This window comes from Botryllus schlosseri, chromosome 5 (genome assembly GCF_051294905.1).
Source record: "Botryllus schlosseri isolate E-star chromosome 5, Bs_hap1, whole genome shotgun sequence".
In the NCBI taxonomy this organism is placed as follows: Eukaryota; Metazoa; Chordata; class Ascidiacea; order Stolidobranchia; family Styelidae; genus Botryllus; species Botryllus schlosseri.
In genome coordinates this window covers 15,666,756-15,686,500 of record NC_137240.1, presented here as the reverse complement: position 1 = coordinate 15,686,500, position 19,745 = coordinate 15,666,756, and the positions used below count along the sequence as shown (strand labels likewise).

At 41.2% G+C, this 19,745-nt stretch overlaps 2 protein-coding genes across 4 annotated transcripts in view; one reads left to right on the top strand and one right to left on the bottom strand.

Annotated features, from left to right (window-relative positions):
• The window catches only part of LOC145439206 (ran-binding protein 9-like), a 333,125-nt gene that overhangs the window by 264,501 nt on the left and 48,879 nt on the right, over nt 1–19,745 (bottom strand). The gene's annotated exons all lie outside the window — the stretch shown is intronic.
• The window catches only part of LOC145439199 (sushi, von Willebrand factor type A, EGF and pentraxin domain-containing protein 1-like), a 41,708-nt gene that overhangs the window by 382 nt on the left and 21,581 nt on the right, over nt 1–19,745 (top strand). The window contains exons 2-10 of the mRNA XM_080316689.1: nt 3,256–3,384; nt 5,752–5,943; nt 8,429–8,578; nt 8,641–8,811; nt 8,960–9,061; nt 11,161–11,352; nt 12,078–12,170; nt 18,050–18,217; nt 19,011–19,105. Coding sequence (XP_080172815.1) covers nt 3,256–3,384; nt 5,752–5,943; nt 8,429–8,578; nt 8,641–8,811; nt 8,960–9,061; nt 11,161–11,352; nt 12,078–12,170; nt 18,050–18,217; nt 19,011–19,105 — 1,292 coding nt within the window. The remainder of the gene's footprint in view (nt 1–3,255; nt 3,385–5,751; nt 5,944–8,428; nt 8,579–8,640; nt 8,812–8,959; nt 9,062–11,160; nt 11,353–12,077; nt 12,171–18,049; nt 18,218–19,010; nt 19,106–19,745) is intronic.

Below are 19,745 nucleotides of genomic sequence, written 5' to 3'. Positions count from 1 at the left end.
TAAATGGCCTATCGCTATATAGGCTATGTAACAACAGCAAAAAATGTCCTTGGTAAATATTGACTGTATTATGTTTACTTATGACGTAAAAAAACATGAAAAAATCTTAGTTTTATCACTAGAACTTTAGGTACGTGTTACTGATACTATTTTATATCTATATGTAGGGTGATTTCATAATGAACCCGAAAATAGATTTGGTATATATCAAGTTTCAGATTGGGCAGAAAATTGTCTCAAAACATTGCGAAGTCTATCTGAGCAAATATTAATTTACTTCCAATGTATTGAAAAAGAATTTTTCAAGTTTTCGCATTATAAAAACATCCTTTTTGTACTCATCCAACCGTGAAATCGAAGGACTTTGTTTAGTACATTTAAAATGGTGAACTATTTTGATATTGAAAAGTTTTTCGTTTTGTTGTATAAATTGATCTCTTCTGTCATCCAAATGATAATTTTTGAACTTTGGTGTGTGGCTCCAGTAGGCCTACATATCTAAAGTTAACGGTCATGGCCTTTCACGCCAATCACTCAAGCATAACAATATTTCAGGAGTCTCCCTCTCCTTTCTGTCTGCTATACAGTTTCTATCGGACAGAGGACATCTGTAATTAGAATGATACCAAGTGGTATTAGACCAGGGGTCGTCAACTCAAAACGGGTCGCGGGCCAGTTTTCAAATTTCGAAGAGGCCGCGGGTCGCAAGAATGCAATAACCAGAAAAAATCGGCCACACAGTAGAGCCACCACGTTTTTAAAACTTTAAGTTAGTAAGCCTACAACGCAGTGCTCACTATCATGAGCGATGCACGATGGATATTACCACAAAAGAAGTAATACTTCATGAAAGCACAGTAAAAATGCAACGAGGAACATCATGATCATAAACTTCATTTTATTTGAACTATGAGCTGCGCACGATACCTGACAACGCTTTTCAGCGTCTAAGGTATCGATATTGGCGCTAGCAAGACACGTCACTAGCTGAAAGACTATCTCTGACTAAGGATTGATCATATGTGGGGAAGCCCTAAGCCGTTTTCCAATCGTCTCGGTCTTGGAAGTGTCTGGGCCATTGCATGTCAACGCAATATACTCAGTCATATCAGCTGATCCTCCATAAGTGGAATGCTGTTGCCATCGCCGCGAAGCCTTTTCAGCTAGTGAGGAGTAGTGAGGGAGAGAGAGAGAGAGAGAGAGAGAGAGAGAGAGAGAGAGAGAAGATATTCTTTTTCGCCTGCAACATCGAGATACTTTGACGACGGAGTTGCGATACGGCCGTGAGATCATCTAGTCTGCGCCCCCGTTTTTTTCTCCTCCATGCTATCCGTTATTGCTGAGCGCCTAGCAGGATAGCTGCGGATACCAATTTTCAAGTCTTTGGTATGACCCGGTCGGGGATCGAACCCACGACCTACCGCTCGAGAAGCCGGACGCATCACCATTACACTATCTCGCTCGGACCCCTTTTGAACCGTCGCGGACCCCCGCGAACCCCCCAAAAGTTTTGTTCAAATTTAGCGCAATTATGGTGCAACCGTCATTTGTCTTATGCAAATAGGCTATTGAAAAACAAATACGCTAGAAACAAAATGTCTTTTCTTGAAAATAACATCATACTATTATACTATTTATGTAGAAATTGGTAGGATTTTATTATTTCAAAGCGATTTCTGTACTATATTTCCTGAAATACGTGGTCGTGTCTTGGAAATCCGCGCCTTCGATTTGATATGAACGAGTGCCGAAAATCCATTTCCGCGTGGGGGCGAATGTAATAACAAGGAGTAACGCTTCCGACGACGCTTTGGGTATGATCGCAACATATATGGAACCAAACTCGAGAAACAGATTTTTTAATGAACATATAACGTCAATCCTAATCATTTCTAGCAAGCAGCTCACCTTAAAGTTATTCTGGAATGGTGTTGATGTATATCACAGGAGAAATGGGTCTTTGCAAACATTTCGATTGACCTTACTACCCCAACATATAATCTCTAAACAGCAAAATATATGTGTCGGTTTGCTAATAGTAATTTGGGAATTAAAATGAGTCTGCACAATAGGATATTTCATCTCAAACGGTTATTCTGTTGATGTGAGTTCTAGAGTTTTACTAGTAAAGAAGAGAAACTGCCTCGTGATTTCCTAATTTAAAAAAATACAAATTAGATTATCAACTATTTTGTAAATTTAGAAGGATTCGCGGACCCCCGGTTGAGAACCACTGTTTTACAGCATGTATGTCAAAATCAGCTCGGGTCGACGGTCAGATTCAAACCTTCCGTTCGCTCACGGACCGTATATAGTCGTAAATCACCGAAATGTAACCTCCAAGTCCGTACTCTCATTATCAAGCCTATATGCATAATATAGGCCTATATATCACGGATCATATGGGCTCTGATTTTCTGATGAATATTCATTAGAAATCAGTGTAAATTCTGCTGCATCCCTTTCAATTACCAATTAAAAAATGCGAAGCTTCAGAAACGCGGCAGCGTGATACTAATTGCTTAATCGCAATTGAGCTTATAAATATTGGAGATATGAATTGAAATTTCAGAAGGGTGGGGTTTCGATTTGGAACCCCAACTTCCTTGTGCAAGCCACTGCACACGACGTACTGCCACAGCAATCAATCATGATAAGACCTATAATTGCATGCAACCAATGATGGCCCAGATGGGTGTCTTATAACAAATCACATGTATGGGTTGAGTGTGTGTCTTGATCTCCGTGGAACCTCTAAAACTGGCCCAGGGAACCGATGTGGTTCCCTGGAATACCGGTTTATAACCTCAAATCTAGGACTTCGATTCTAAATGCTGACGAAGGAGATGCGTCGCCTTTTGGTCCGTTTTTCCTGGAACCTCTGAACAGCGTGTGCACTTTTCTACCTTCGCAGAATTTGATGTCGATGTTACAGACTTGCTTGTAAGTTGTAATGACGACTAGTGAAGACGAAACAGTGCAGCAGTCGGAAGGTTATAATTTGGAATCCGAACAAGCGCGTCATTTGTTGTCTTTTGATAGAAATGCGCTGAACAATTACTGCATATTTGTTGGATCATCATTGCTTCGTGGGGCGGATGAAATCGTCAAGCTCTAGCGGATCGGATTATGGTCTACGGTCGGTTTTTAGCAGTGTGCTTGCCTATATGCAGTAGAAAATCGGGATAACAAACTAAATCCGGCGTGCGCGACAGCAATATATGGCATGTATAAACTCTTATGCATTCATCACAGCTTGGTGTCCGGTCGGATTGCATGCTTATCACGCTTTAAAAAACTTCAAATTCGATGATCTAAACGGAGTAATGTGTAGCGGCACTGAAGCCTGCTTAATTCTCAAGAACTTCACCATGGGAGAAACCAGTGAGTATATGCCAGAGGTGGGAAAACTACGGCTCGTAAGCCACATGCGGCTCGTGATGACGACATTTCGTGCTGCCCGCGAAAGCCTATATCCATAGATTACCAAATTTTGCTTTCTATAATCTATATTCTATATGCACTCCAATGGAAACAGATTCGTGCGTGTGCTTGGTATAGTCGTTAAGGTTTTCTGTGATTTGGTAAACATCCTGACCGATTATGCGCTAAAATCGAATCAGCCGAAAGATGACGATGATCGCATTGTATCCATTAAAATATGTAGACTGAATGTAGTTCGTTTCTGTCGACGCGGGTAAAGCGATACGTATGACTTGTTATGTGGATTTGTGCGTTGAATGGTTGCAACTTGAAACCAAACATCAATCATATCCTCAGTTCATTAAATTATGATCTGCTAAAAAATCTTCGGAATTGAATAAATGTTGCAGAGCACAGCGAACAATGTCTACCAACAGCTCATGTTTACATAAAGAATGTTACGAATACAGGTTATTTATTACCCAATGAAATTCCATAACACAGAGAACCATTCGAAGAAGCGGAATGTATTAAATAATGCATGGTCGGCGCTGTCAGCGTTTGAGTGTCTTGGAGTCAAATCAAATGTCAAATCAGCCAATCTATATACAGACCGTCACTCTCAGATACAAATCTTCATTTTTTGTTAGTCTCAGTATAACTATAATGCCAGCTTGTATTCACGTTACATGCATTTTGGCCGCTTGGCTAATGATGATGACCTTGACCATACATTGTCATGAACGATTCTATGCGTGTGGGCTGTAGTCAAATAAATACATGAGAAAAAATTATCTTGATATTTGTTGTATATATAAAATCTACATTTCTTCGGTCACAAAGACTTTTGCTTTGAATATTTTGAGATTTTGAAGCTTTGACGTATGACCCCAATTATACTATAATGCTGCCCGCCAAGAGCTTTCTATTTTGAATTAGGATTTCAAGCTAAAACAATTGTCCACCCCAGATGTATATCAGGATTATTTATTTTGTGCGCCCACCACTAAGTCTGCATGGTCGAGTTCTCTCGTACATAAACAACACACAACATATGGTGGTCCTCTCGAATATTTTCTCCCCCACGCCACGAGCAGAGTTATAAACGTCACGTAATAAACTCTACCTGAAGTATGTTTTATTTCAATTCAGTTTAATATTAATGATTTCATCAAATCAATAGGGCATACACCACCATATTGCGATACAATGAAAAGATATAGGACAGTGGTCGGGAACCTTTTTGTACGAAGAGCCATATTGACCCCATATTTTCCATTTCAACTTCCAAAGAGCCATACATTTTAATTAACTAAAACGTCACAATTGAAAAATCGTGACGTCATGGTAGCGCAGATTCGTCGAATTTCGTCAGTTATACGAGATCGTAGGTTCGTCTTGGCGATATTCTTAAATGCGAGGACCCATAGGGACATAAGTAGGCGGAGCCAAACATGATGGTCACTACACAGAAGCATGCATATCCAATTTAATGTGTGATGCGTCAGTGACGTGGTTTCAGGGGAGGCACTTGGGGTACTGCCTTACCTGTTTACTAGATTTTGAACATTATTACTACGAAAATCATGCAACTTTCCTATTTATTGTTCGAAAATATAGCGTGAAAGGGGAGGTAAGGCATGGGTGAGGCACGGCCGGGATTAGGATATTCATCGTAAATATCATAGAATATATAATAACTGATAACACTGGTCAACACGTATTTTTAGGCATACAAAGTAAGAGTGGTTTTAATGGTTCTGAAGGGCATTGATTCCGAAAATGACCTTCGTTTTTTCAAATCGGCTCTTGTTTTGGAGATAACGCATGGGGACGTCATGAGGGTTCTTCATAGTCAATTATTATTTACTGAAATGACGCATATAATTAGAAAATACTACGATTTTTTTCTTGCCAAGTGAAATATTCAATGGTAGATACAGTAATTCTGGTTTTATTGGTACAAGAGCCAATCTCTAATCACTAATGTGATATTAGTAATCAGCAACCTCGAAACCCCAGAAGCGGCTCTTCGATGTTCCGCCCAATTTTTTTTTCGTTGTGCTGACCAGTGTAATTGAATAATAATAATTGAATGTAATTGCCGCACCGATTCCGATTCGACTTCTCAATTCTCAAAGTATTCGGCGCGTTGTGCCGCACGCCTACTGTTGAACAGCAACTACAAAGCTGAGCAGAGAGCCATACTTTATGCCCAAAAGAGCCATATATGGCTCGCGAGCCATAGGTTCCCGACCACTGATATAGGAGGATGTCTAAAAGACTTGGACTATAGCCTATGAAATCGGACACCACCTGTTTTACAAGGTCAGACCATGGTGGCGGGGATTTGCGTGCCGCTTGCAGTTTGTCAAGGAGTACGCACACCAACGTGCAATGATATTGCGTCGCAACTTCCGCATTTGACGAAAAACACCGGTACCGAATTTTGCTCAGTGTGGTGCTGTTACGATGAGGCAAACTGCAGGAAGGCTATGAAGATAAAGTTTCCAGATCCGCGTATGTTCCGATCATATAATATACATCAGTGCTTTTTCAACCTGCGGGATGGTAGACTACGCAGTTGTGCGGATGAAAAACATTGCAGTACGGATGACAAACGGTACGGATGAGTGCGGATGAAAATCATGCATATTAGTTGATTTTTCTGACGTGGAATAATTCAAATAAACTTGGTAAGAAATTTTAGTACAGTGGCTCCGTAACTGTTGTCCTTGGAACGCATTTGTAAAGGCATCTTTGACTTACGGTGCTCCACTAATCGTAGCTTTACAAGTAAGGTTGTATTTAAAACAAAAATAAATTTAAAACAAATATGTATAAAACAAGACCCTTAATGTTTAAATCATGTTTTATTGCTTTTTTTGTTTTTTAAAGCCATGACGTCACGAATATTCAATTGTGGCGTCATGGTGAATCGACATTGACAATTGAAAATATATGGTAAATATAGCTCCTTTGACGAAATATATACTATTGCTGTTGAACCGACTATTTTGAGGGTTGCAACAATCCCATATCGGTATACGTCGGCTATATCGGGTGGTAATTGTTCGTAGTCTCATACAACATGTTTTTGGAAAGTATTTACACAATTATGGCATAATTTTACAACTTGAAAAAGACACAATTTTGTTATTTTTTAAAAGGCATTTGTTTAACACACTGTTCAAAACTTGTGTTTTAAAAAGGTGTTAAAAAAGTGTTTTAAAACACCGTTTGTTTTAAATGCAACCCTTTTTACAGCTACTTTGTCTCGCACCAGCCGCAATAAATGTTGGGTCGCGACGTCACCAGAGCGATTTTTAATTATTATGTACGTAATAAATTTTTTAATATACTGCAACAAAAAAAACTTCGTCGCGATCTGCGCGATATATCCTGCGGATGGTTGGTTCTCAGAGAGAGGTCAATGTGTTTGGTACAATAGCCAATAATTGGTCTGAATTCGTGATAAGATATGTCCGACATTAGTTTCTCTAGAAAAAGCCGTTGGAGACTGTTGGAATTTTTTAATGTATGGGTGTGCAACGAGTGGGTGCGGGAATGTAATAAACAGGTATTTCGAGGCCTATCCCTTGCGCAACGGGACACCTAGGGTTGCATTTAAAACAAAAATCAATTTAAAACAAACATGTTTAAAACAAGGCCCTTGTTTAAAACATGTTTTTTATTGTGATTTTTGTTTTTGTTTTTTAAAGCCATGACGTCACGAATATTCAATTGTGACGTCATAGTGGGTTGACATTGACAATTGAAATTATAGAGTAAATATAGCTCCTTTGACGAAATATCTGGACTATTGCTGTTGAACCGACTATTTTATATCGGGTGGTAATTGTCCGTAGGCTCATAAAACATGTTTTTGGAAAGTATTTACATAATTATGGCATAATTTGACAACTTTTAAAAAAAAATTTTTTTTGAAAAGGCCTTTGTTTAAAACACAGTTTAAAACTTGTTTTAAACAAAGTGTTTTATAACACCGTTTGTTTTTAAATGCAACCCTAAGGACACCTGAAGACATGTTTTGGCCTAGAAGTAGCGAGATAGCGTATAGTGGTCTAATCCACAGCTGCAACACCAATGGGTTGCGGGTTCGAGTCCGACCGAGGTCGACACCGGAATTCCTACCTAAGTGTTGGAGGTTTATCTATAGACTCCTTGCCATATCATCCGTATAAAAGCGGTGTCTCATAAAAAGCCTATAGAAGCGAGCCGTGCTACAAGTCGGCAGCTACGGAGTAAAAATGAAGGAAATTGGCATTGTGTAAATGACCATAGTAGTCGACAATCACCATGAATACCTCAAACAAACAAACATACCTGTTTTGGCCAACATACAGCTGAGCACAGTGCGGTGCCCAAAAGATCGGCGGCGGCAGAACGTTTGCCAAAATTGTCCGTTGCTGGTTGGGCAAATCCGTCGATATTGATATGTCCGTCGTCGAAATGGTCGGCACCAAATAGTCCAATACTTGGAATCTGAGTCGAGAGTAGTACAAATGCAGTAACCTATACAAATGCGGCCACAGAGGAAAATAATGCACCCCAATTTGAAATCACGTGCGTCAAAGCATGCTTCATAGAGATCAGGGATATCTAGAACTTCTAGATATCTAGAACTTCTAGATATCCCTGATAGAGATGCGTTGAGTACAGCTGTGCTCTGCTGCGCGTTGTCTGTGTCACATATGCCAGTAAAACGCAGTATACTAATATTAAAAAGGGATTGTTTCGACACGTGAGGGTTAGGTCTCGAGATGTCATTAAAATCGCGGTCTAAAAAGTATGAGAACCACTGCTGTATCGTTATTGAACTGCTATGAACTTTCAGGTTAACAATTTTCGATTGGTTTGTGCGGATGAAATTTTATTCGCAAAAAAGTGAGGACGGTGCTCAAAGGGTTGAAAAGCACTGATACACATCACTGCCAATAGCGGTGTCGTAAATACAAAGACGATCATTCACACGTTCTCGCAGATCGAATATGCATTCGCAGAGAAGAGAAAGTCAAAATTCTCGAGCCAAACAGAAAGTGCCGGAAGTCATGCTCCAAACAAAACCAATGCCGAGGCAAGACAAAGCGTTGCGTATGTGACGACTGGTGTGGAATGTCTTGCATAAATCCTAGTAAGGCAATAAATAGACTTTGGCGTGGAAAAGGTAGAGTTGCTGTCGATAACTCTTCACAGAACGGAAATGCGCGTTGCCACAGGTTTCGAACCCTCTAAACGTGAAGTATATGGGAAATAAAAAGCAAGTCGCCAAGTACTCGTGCAGGAACGGGTATTTTCCTGATGGGGATGTTTTCAGTCAATGTCGGTCAGACCACAAGTGGTCCGGCAAGACACCGACTTGCAAAGGTATACTAATTAACTTTGATATAATATTATAGTGCCTATAGTGTTACCTTTCAAGGCTGCTTTTACGGTACGATAACTTAATATATCCGAACACTTTCAAGAGATGCAATAGTGATGAAATTATTAAAATTCGAAATTTGTTTCTCAGCTGGTTGTACTCCACCGATACCCGTCGTGGACAACGCCATAGCGTTTTCCACGAAGCAGGGATACAAAGCGGGAGAGGAAGTCCATTTCGTCTGCGGATATGGTAATCATAAACTACATGTAGCCTACTTACATTCTGCATTGATCGCAGTAATGCAAAGGCGACGGAATGATTAGTGTACCTAGGTTCGGAATCAAACGTCAATATCGACACGCTCAATGTTTGTTTTGTTATTTTAGCATAAATGTAATGTCCCTATTATACCTGCGCAATATATTGATTTGACGTGGAAACGACTAGTAAGGATACGATTTCGCATCAAGTTCGTTTTCATCGAACACGGTTCACGTCATTGGATAGTCACGAACGATGTGAAGGGTATAATTGCACCCTGGTTAATGAGATTGTGTCGCTTACCTGTGCTAGATCGGGGGTTTCAAACTTAAAGGTGGAAGAGGGCCAATATCCTCGATCAGCGGTTCTCAACCAGAGGTTCGCGAAGCATTTTCAGGGGGTCCGCGAAGCCTCAAAATAGTTGATAACCTAATTTTTGTGTTTTTTTTTTTATTTCAGAAAATCGCGAGTCAGTTTCGCTTCATTACTAGTAAAACTACAGAGCTCACATCAACAGAATAGCTGTCTGAGGGGAAATATCCTACCGTGCAGACTCATTTAAATTGCTAAATTGCCAATAGCCCACTTGATACATTGTGCTGTTTAGAGATGCTTTGTTGGGGATTGTGGGAAAGAAAAGTTGGATGAGCAAGGTCAATCACGGTGACTTCGAAATGCTTACAAAAATCCATCTTCTCCTGTGATACATAACCATTTTTCCATAATGACTTCAAGATAAGCTGCTAGATAAAAATGACCAGGCTTGACGTTATATGTTTATTCAAAAAAATGTTAGTCAATTTTGGTGCCACATTTGTTGCGATTATACCCAAATGTGTCGTCGAAAGCGTTCCGCGTTATTATTACATTCGTCACCATCTATATTTGTGGAAATGGATTTTCGGCAGTCGTTCATATCAAATCGAAGACGCGGATTTTCAAGACAGGACCACTTATTTCGAGAAGTGCAGTTGCAGAATTCGCTTTAAAATAATAAAAGTCAATCCAATTTCTACATGAATAGTATGATCTTATTTTCAAGAAAAGTCATTTTGTTGACGTTTATCACTAGACTACTACTTAAGGCAACAGTTATCATTTGCACAAGACAGATGACGATTGCACGATAACTGAGATAAATTTGAACTAACACTTCGTGGGGGTCCGTGGGGGTCCGTGACGGTCCGAAAGGGGCCCGCGAAGACAAAAGGGTTGAGAACCACTGTCCTAGATTAGTAGACGACGCGGGCCTTCTGCTTACAACAATGTTGTTTGTTTACACTCTGTAAAGGCCTTATATGGCAATATAAAAGCGTCTTATTGAGAGTGAGACTACCTTGCTGCCTGACACCCCCTATATGCAAACATCGTAAATACAACATTGAGTCAGCGAAGAGACAACTCCATGATTCACCCCGATTCAGACGTGTGTACCGCTGTTGTGGTGCAATGTATGGTGCGTATAATATAGGGTTACCAATCTTACCATACGTCCACCTTTACCTCTAGGAGGATTTGTCCTCGAAGAAATCGAAAAAGTCATCGGAGGAAAACGAAATGTCGTCCTTCCTGCTTGCCCTAATTCCACAATTAACGCAAATCACGCCAGCCGGAGGTTGGACATGCCGCAACTATAACTAGAGTATTTTTACAATTTCGCCGATGTCGAATCGAAGTCACAGCCTTTGAGCATACACGCCTCGGTTCGGATATATACTCCGCAAAAGCACTAGGCAGCTGATCGTGCCCTTGCCCAAATATTTAATTGGAGTTTTGATATTCGAACAAAAGCCCAAGTCCAAGTCCAAGACGTCATAAAATATATATTAGTCCATGCAGATTTGGATTCAGATTAAAACATCAAATCCGGCACAACCTTCATTTTATATATGTCATTCGGACGAATTCGAGTGAGTCTACCGGTCCCAAACTTGTATTTTGTCATGATACTAACGAAGTCAATTCAGGACTATAATTTGAGCTCGGATTCCCAACTCCGATCTGGAGCCGGATCTGTAATCAAAAATGTTTAATTCGCTAATCCCCGGTTCGGCTATATATCTTCAGATGATGTTATTCACATCCAGGATTCGTATTGACTGGAAGTCCGGTGGTGCGGTGCAACGCGGACGGTAGCTGGTCAAAACAAAATTTCAGATGCGAGAAAAACTCTTGCGGTCTTCCACCAGCTTCAACAGATTCCAATGTATCCCCGGAGTATCCCATGGTGGACAAGGACGGAGCCGGGAATTTAGTCGCACGTTATCGCTGTCTGCAAGGTATGTATAGCCTATATCGACCAGACCATCAGCGGCTTTCAACCTATTTTTGGCATTGACCCATTTTCCAGTTTGAAAATGTTCTGTTGCCCACCTATAGAGTCATATAGTCCTGCTCAATGTGTGGTAATCGCCGGCACCGATACGCCTATTTCTATAAAATGTGCATCTATTTTCTGACTTTTTGTTACTGTCCACATTCAAATCTAGTGACATGAAACTTCCACTGGAAGTTGATTATTGATAGTAAATTGCAATTAATGCAACAGTAATAATACCTACCACAGTCCCGTAAATCTGCATCAAATACACTTTAGTCCGAGGTTTGTGCATATACCATTTTATACGTCATATGACATATGAAACTCCCGTTATACTCGTCACCTTCAACATTAACTTCCGGTTGTTATATAATTCAAATTATTTTCGTTGCTGTTAACCGTAGGTTGTCATCCTATTCGTAGCCCGGTGACAAAAGACGCCGTTGCCCCGGTTTTCCGAATTGTACATTGTGACTCGATACGTATCACTATGTCTCAGCAGAATCAGCTAAAAATAATAATACGAATATATATGTCGTGCGAATAACATATAAATTATATCGAATTCACAATTTTCCAAATTGCTCTCCGTGGCCCACCTCACAATTCCCCTCTGTTGAAAAGCCTTGGACCACACCAACCAATGCCTGACATTATTCTCAGCTGCAACATAATTTATTTAAGGTTATACGGAGTCGGCGGGGAATCCTAATATATTCTGTAACCCAGGCAAAGTGAGATGGACACCCCTTACATTGGTCTGCACGAAAGAACAAGGTATGAAAAATAGCCATTAGATTCTTCATGACATGTCGACGTCGAAATTGTCGTCCCAGCTTCTTCGAACTATAAACATTGTATGTTATCTCGCCCACTCGACTACATCCACGCGACACTGCGCCAAAATGATGAAAATATAGTGACTGGATAGTGAGTGGATATCTATTACAGCGTGCCGTCACAATATAATCTAACATACCCCCTTTAGATTAGAAGCATGCGCAGAATAACGGCAGCAGTGAAGTGATAATAGTGTTTCATTGTGGCATCAGCATGCTATAAAACCTGACAACGGCGTGCAATACTATTTTGTTAGGACTGAGAAAATGTAGTAGAGAGAGAGAGAGAGAGAGTCTTTATTTTTCATCAAACCAAAATACAGAACACACGGCAGTGGTGGTGGTACAGAAAATATGCATGCACAGTATTCGGTATTAGATAGGAATGATCGATAAGACCGTGAGGGTCATCTAGTCTGATCACACCAGCATCAAACAGGTACACTTGACTCTAAACAGTCTGGCTGTAAAAAAAGTTACAGTAGTTAAAAAAATAAAATAGAAGAAAAATTAAACGATGGTAGCAAATGATCAATGAAGCAATGTCTGGGCGAGGTAGGGCAACAGTGTTAGTGTAACGATAAGAGGTGATCAAGTAGGGCTTTTTTGAATCTATTATAGGGCAATTCACGGATATGTGGTGGCAATGCATTCCAGATGATAGGTCCCGAGTAGTCGATGGACCTCTTAGTTAAGTTGCTATTGGGTGGGGGTAAGTAGATATTTCCTTTAGACGAGGATCTCGTGTAATGGGAGTGGACATTTTTAGCAGGCATGAAAAAGTCATCAAACACAGGAGGCAAACTATTGGAAAAATATTTGTGAATGACTTTCGATACTTCGAAGCGATATAGGTCGTCAACTTGCAAAATTCGGTGCTTACGGTAGTAAGGCGATAGTTTGGTACGTAAAGGTACAGATGAGATCAGCCGTATCGCACGGTTTTGCAGGGTTCGAATTCTGCACAGAAATGTTTTGCATGCATGAATGATTCGATTATTGATCGAGTATTCAACTTCGATTCGATTCGAGTACGTCTCATTATGACGTGGTAACAGTGCGACTCGCTCGTTGAGTTCAAATATGTACCTTTTTGTGCTCACAAATCAGTAAGAATATCAGTTAAGCTTAATCAAGAATTTGTGTTAAGAGTAGAACCCGACCGATTATCACTTCGCCGATAATATCGAGTCGATATTGCACTTTGAAGGAATTATCGGTATGGGCCATTGGAGGTGAAAAACATCGGCAATTCTCGTGACGTCACAACATGATGGTAGGAAGTCAGAAAACTAGAATCCTTGACCGCTAGACTGGAAATATTGCTATATTTCATATAGCTTACACTTTGTCCAGATGCAGCCAGACTGTGTCCAGATGCAGTCTTTCTAGTTTGCTTCGTTCAAGTATGACAATGGCTTTAAATCTGTTGAAATAAATGCTCTGAAGTTTTGAAAATGCATCATTTGAGGTAGATTCCACCTTATTTGAATATCGGCTGAATATATTGGTGTTATCGGCGAAGGTTTTTTATATCAGTTTTATGGTATCTGCCCCAAAAATGCGATACCAGTCGGGCTTTAGTTGAGACTAAAGACTATGATATATCTACTATACTGCATACTGATGACTCCTTGACAGAATTTCGTTGTAGCCTGGTGTTGCATGGTTGAAATGGTATAATAACATTATCAAGGTAATCTCAATTTCAAAGCCTGGACGGCAACAAAGAAATATCGAAACAATCACTGTCGTTGAATCAGGTCTCCAAACCAATGGAACCTGAAGCTATTTCATGTGCGACGCCAATAATTTCTTAATGTTACAGTTTTCTATCCAATTTGTCAAATATGCCCAACGCCTTATCTCCTCACGATTATAGGATCAAATACACATTCTCATTCTCTAATTAAAGGGGCACTGCGCTCTAAAAGTGATGTGGTGCATCAGGCAGTCACGCATGCAGAGAACGAACTTTAAAGAGTTGTCAACCGATGTTATCGCGTCGAGCAAGTGCGATGGTGAAGACATCATGCCATGTAACGGGTTAAGGAATGACGCGCAGCCGCGACAGCTGGAGCGTGAAGGTCCTGTGGAAATTTTAATAAATTGCAGCTTCATTACGGTGGCGTTCGGAAGGAAATGGCTGCGGCCAAATTTTTTTTTTTTCGTTTTGCCCTTCAATTTGAGACTACATCATTTTTAGAGCGCCGTGCCCCTTTAAATTGTTTTAACGTCCATAAGCGCCGCAACCTACGCTCCGTGCTCACAATAATTAGTGAGTTAAATTTTCGTTTCATTCATTTTGATTGGAGCGACAAATTGGACAGTGTTTTATTGTGTATGCCTGAGAATCGGAATTCCTTCCTTCCTCCCAAAAGGATATGTGAAGACTGACCGTGAAATGTCACAGCAACCACATTTGTTGTTATAATCATCGAGCAATTGCCGCGACGCAAGCTATAGTACGATCCATAGGCGCCGACTTACGAGGTTACGAGGTGGCGCAGCCACCTCGTGACCATATTTACGAGGTGGCGGCCACCTCGTACAAAATGCTCAAACGCCCAAGTGATTTGTGACCAGAAATTGTGAATCAGGCGAATCGATGCAACCTCGTTAGAGACGTCTTCGATTTCGATACGCGCGTGTGCCAGGCGCGTAGGCGTAGCCACGGTGTTTTCGGGGGTCGAACTTCCCTATTTCAAACGCGAAACCCCGTCATTTTGAAATGATCATTTTAACTCTAATATTCAGTTGCAATTCAATAATTGTGTTGTCAGTGTTCCGCGCGGCTGATTTGCGAGAAACGTGTTGCCAATTAGCGAGAAGAGTCTGCATTCTGCAATGATTGCCCGCTGAGATAGTCACAAAATTAGGGCATTCATTCCCTGGCGCGTGGCAATCGTCGCTAGCCTTATTTATCGCGTCTCGAACAAGCGTGGTTCCGCAGGCTGGAACAATCGCATCTGCAATAGGCACAGTTCACACTATATCATCGCTTGCCTGCGCAGTGCGCAATCGCATCTGCATTGGCGGCTTCGGCCTGGTGTACACGATATCATCCCTGGCCTACACAATGGTATCTGCAATAGGCCTGGTGTGAAAGATATCATTGCTGGCCTAACTATCGCGTCTCGGGCATAGCATGCTTTGGCTCCTATCTCTCGCTGGTTTGGAGACAATGCGGTCGAGTCTACGCTAATTAGTGATTGTTTTATGTCATATTGATTAAAAAGCGACATCGCGAAACTAAATAACATGAAATCGCTGCAAACAGACTTCCGTGCGAAATTTATTCCCGCTAAGACTTGAACGTAACGATCAGAAGATGTGTATCATGGCTTGAGTTCTGAAAGATGACAAAGGTTTGAACTCGCTGCCATCAAGTTCGGACATTTTGATTTGCGAAAACTGTCGCCAAGACTGCGTAATACGTGCGCGTATTTACTTGCTCACCAGAGATCAGGGACTCGCTAATTGACAGCACTCCCCGACTCTTTGGCAAGCTTATCATAAGCCTAAAATCGTCAATACGAAGAGATTATATGATCGCCATTTGCACATGTCTTGATCGTAATTGAATTGATGCTATATTGGTAAATTTGAAAAAAAATCCAAATCCCCCTCATTTTTCGACTGGCTACGCGCCTAGCCTGTGCTGAGAAGCACAACCCTGGATCTCTTCTCCCGATCAGGCGCCCAAATAGACGTTCTGCTTTTCTGAAATCTAAATTATGTGCGCCCATATTCGTTTACAAAACCATTCGTGAGCTAGCTAGCTTCGTGATAGTCTTGGTAATCGCAGCGCGAAATTGGGGGGGGGGTGTTGGCGTGTGCCTGCAAATTGGAATTCATTTCTGCGCAGATTATTTTCTCTAACAATGCTTTGCCAATGACATTATTCCGAAAATGCAGCAATACAACTTAAACACCGATATAATGAGAAAACAATTGTCGCGACGAAAGCTACTCAATACGGTGTCAGACTCAAAACCCATTCGTGGCGATACTGATTAGAATACACGCTTTCTCGTTTGCCATTACGGTATCCATACTTCTCGTTATCTACTTGAAACATTCGTACTCCGAAATTGTCGCACAAAGTCATTTTTCAGTGTTCTTTTCATTATTAACGTGCAGTAGGCCATGCCATGTCATTGTCAAATATTGATGCATTGCAAGATTCTGGGTGGCACAAATTTTGATTTTATTCGATTCGTTCGAACAGGGCCCCTTCTACATTCCAGTAAACTTGATTACTGGATGTACCCGTATCGTGAACAACAATATCGAATATTTAACTATTAGGCATTAGGTAGAGAGTGGAATTCTATTGATAAGATCGCGGCATGCGCCCGGAAGTGGAATTAATTCTAGCCCAGGGGTGGCCAACCTGCCGCCGTAGAAGGAAATTTGTGCGGCCGTCAACACGTAATTCAATTAGTATGTGTTGGCGGCCGTCGACATGCAAATTGAATTTACGAAATGACCGATGTACTCTCGAAATGCTTCGCGAACGTATATCGGAAATGCACCAATGCCGCCCAAATCGCTCTTTTAATCTGCAAATAATTGCCGCGATACGAGTTGGTCAACGCGAATCAAGCCAGGAAACCGCCAGAGACTATTACTGATCGGTGCGCGATTTCGCGTTTGTAATCATCATTATTGTCTGCTTTATTCGACCGTTGTCGTGTATTACTTGGTAGGCCAATGCGTAGTGTATTTCGTTACTCACACTGCGCGTTGCGCGTCAATAACATTGATGCAATTCCAGATTCTAAGTGACGTAAATTCTGATTTTTGATCGATGCATTCCGTCGGACGGACTGGTAGCGCAGGCCGCAGTTACACTTTCGAATGATCGTACCGTTTTAAGATTCCATTTAATAACTAGACTGCATGGTTTGATATTAATGAGTGCAGGGCCGGTATTAAAACGCGACACGAATGGTTCAACGCTGCACGTACGCCAGCGGCATGTAGTAAAGTGCGTTTTAGTACGCCGATGATTTCATCGATATGGAACAATTATGACGTCACAAGACTTCGCCACCTCCTAAAAAATAAAAGTCGGCGCCTATGGACTTGGACTACGATCACCCTGCGTTCGATGTACAAGACGAATTACTGATTGGATAAGCGCTTTCTCGTTTGTAATCATCTGCTACGTGTATTAATTCCTGCCTGCTTTATGCACTCTTATTCCCGAATTGTGGCGCAGCGTCACCAGCCAGCAGCTAGTATAATGCGTTGAATTAGTCATGTCATATCTCATTGTGTATCGAGAGAGAGAGAGTCTTTATTTTCATCCAACCAAAATACATAACAAACGGCAATGATGGTGGTACAGAAAATATGCATTCACAGTATTCGGTATTAGATAGGAATGATCGATAAGACCGTGAAGGTCATCTAGTCTGATCACACCAGCATCAAACAGGTACAATTGACTCTGAACAGTCGCGCAATGAAACCCGGATCGCGAACTGAAAATGGTCGGGAAGCACTGTCCCAGTGGAAATGGGCGTAAACATTGACTCCAATCATCGCAATTGATACTCGATTTATTAATCTCCGCCCTGCCATTTGTTTGGCCCTATAATGCACCCAACTTTGTATAGGAGGCGATCATACATAACGCACTTGGTTTCGAATATAGCGTATGTTGCTTTAAACATTATGACTTTGATATCCACCTCGACCGCATTTGAATCAAATTTTCCCGTCCTTTCACACGAAAAAAAGCTGCTATCAACTTTGTCCCTGTACTGTTCCCAAGCGCTGAATCGGTTGAATATGAAATATGTTCAGACTACGCATGCCCGGCTATTAAAAATGCCGATGGACTGTTGGTCACAATATCGCGGGACGGCAAAAGCGCGAGATTTTCGTGCACAGCTGGACTCCGCTTAGTGGGCAGGAGGTCTGCGCGATGCCATGAAGACGGTTACTGGAGTGGAATAATACCGTATTGTGCAGGTAAAGTGAACCTCTGTCTTTTTCTATAATCAACACGTGATTTTTGACCATTGCTGTCCTCATAGTTTATGATGGCTTATGATGGTTTATGAGGATAACAGAACCTAACTCAAAATTATATCTCGGTCATGAATCGTTCGTGCATAGTCTGCCTTCCATTCGTTCCTACGTGTATGGATAAGTTGGATAAAAATGATGTTGTACTCGATTTATACCGCGGTATAAGTCTGGATCAGGTTCTGATTTTGTGTGACATGGGCATATATTCACACCCGGATATCTGGGTTGGTGCACGGGTGAAAATACATACTCTTTATATGCTAAGAGTGTATATGGCTACTATTCGTCATGTAAGGTGCTAGCAATGCGATGGCGGCTTGGCACTGGTTTTCCATGCGCGAGGGATATTCTTGCATAACTAGCTGGAAAACGACGCGGACAAAGTAGCATTTTCAGGAAAACCAGAAATTAGATTGAAATTAAAATTAGAGAATTGAAACATTTCACAAATTTGATTAGAATTAAATTACCGGCAAATTAATGTAGATAACTATATAATGACCTATAGCTCTAGTTTTACAAGTCTGAAATAGGTGACTTCTGAATAGTTTTACAAGTCTGGGTGACTCATGAACATATCACGTCACAATGGATCTACGACGTTACGTCATTGTTTTAAAAGAATTCGCCCTCCCTCACAGACTTTCTGCCGCGCCTCCCGCACATATTCATCCTGACTAGGCCTATTCCTGAGAGGCCCTTGCCACGAAAAATTTGCAAACTATTGTCGCAGCTGAACAATGCGTGGTGGAGGAATCTCAGATTCAACCGGGCGTTTCCATCCAGACAATCGGATTTCCCCAGACCAGATACGCCGTGGGGCAGAAGGTAGGCCGCTATCAGTGGTCTGATCTAGATAATATGTGTAGTGATAAAAAGAATATTCTGTCGCACAAACTAGTAGCTCTGATTGTAAAATCCGAATGATCCGTACAGATAAATGCTATATATCATATAATGCAGGGGTATGAACCATGCGGCCCGCGGGCCGCATCCGACCCACGAAGCAATTCTTAGTATATTGAAAAATGCGTGTATCATCCAACACATTTCTAACAAAAGTTGAGATTTTTAATAAGAAATACTTCTATTAAATAGTCCTTCAAGATAGCACATATGCCGAGTATGTTTAGTTTATAGGCCGCATTCTAACTAACCGACTGCGGTGTTGTGGTCTCTAGTCATCATTAAGAGCAGGTCGCTGACATTGACGCCCAATTCCGAGAAGGCAAGAATGTGTGAATTTATTTCACTGACCAAAAACTAGTTATTAACAGAAGCGAAAACGCCAAGAACCCTGATATGCAGGTTACATGGAAAATATAACAGAGGTCTCCTCTCCACTCTCCGGCCTCGAGAGAAACCCGAACCGCGATATAATAATATGAAGCAAATTCCAACGTCCGCGTTTACAGTTAATTCTTTTGCATTCCTCACAACGCATACGCAGGGTTGATGCCAATATATC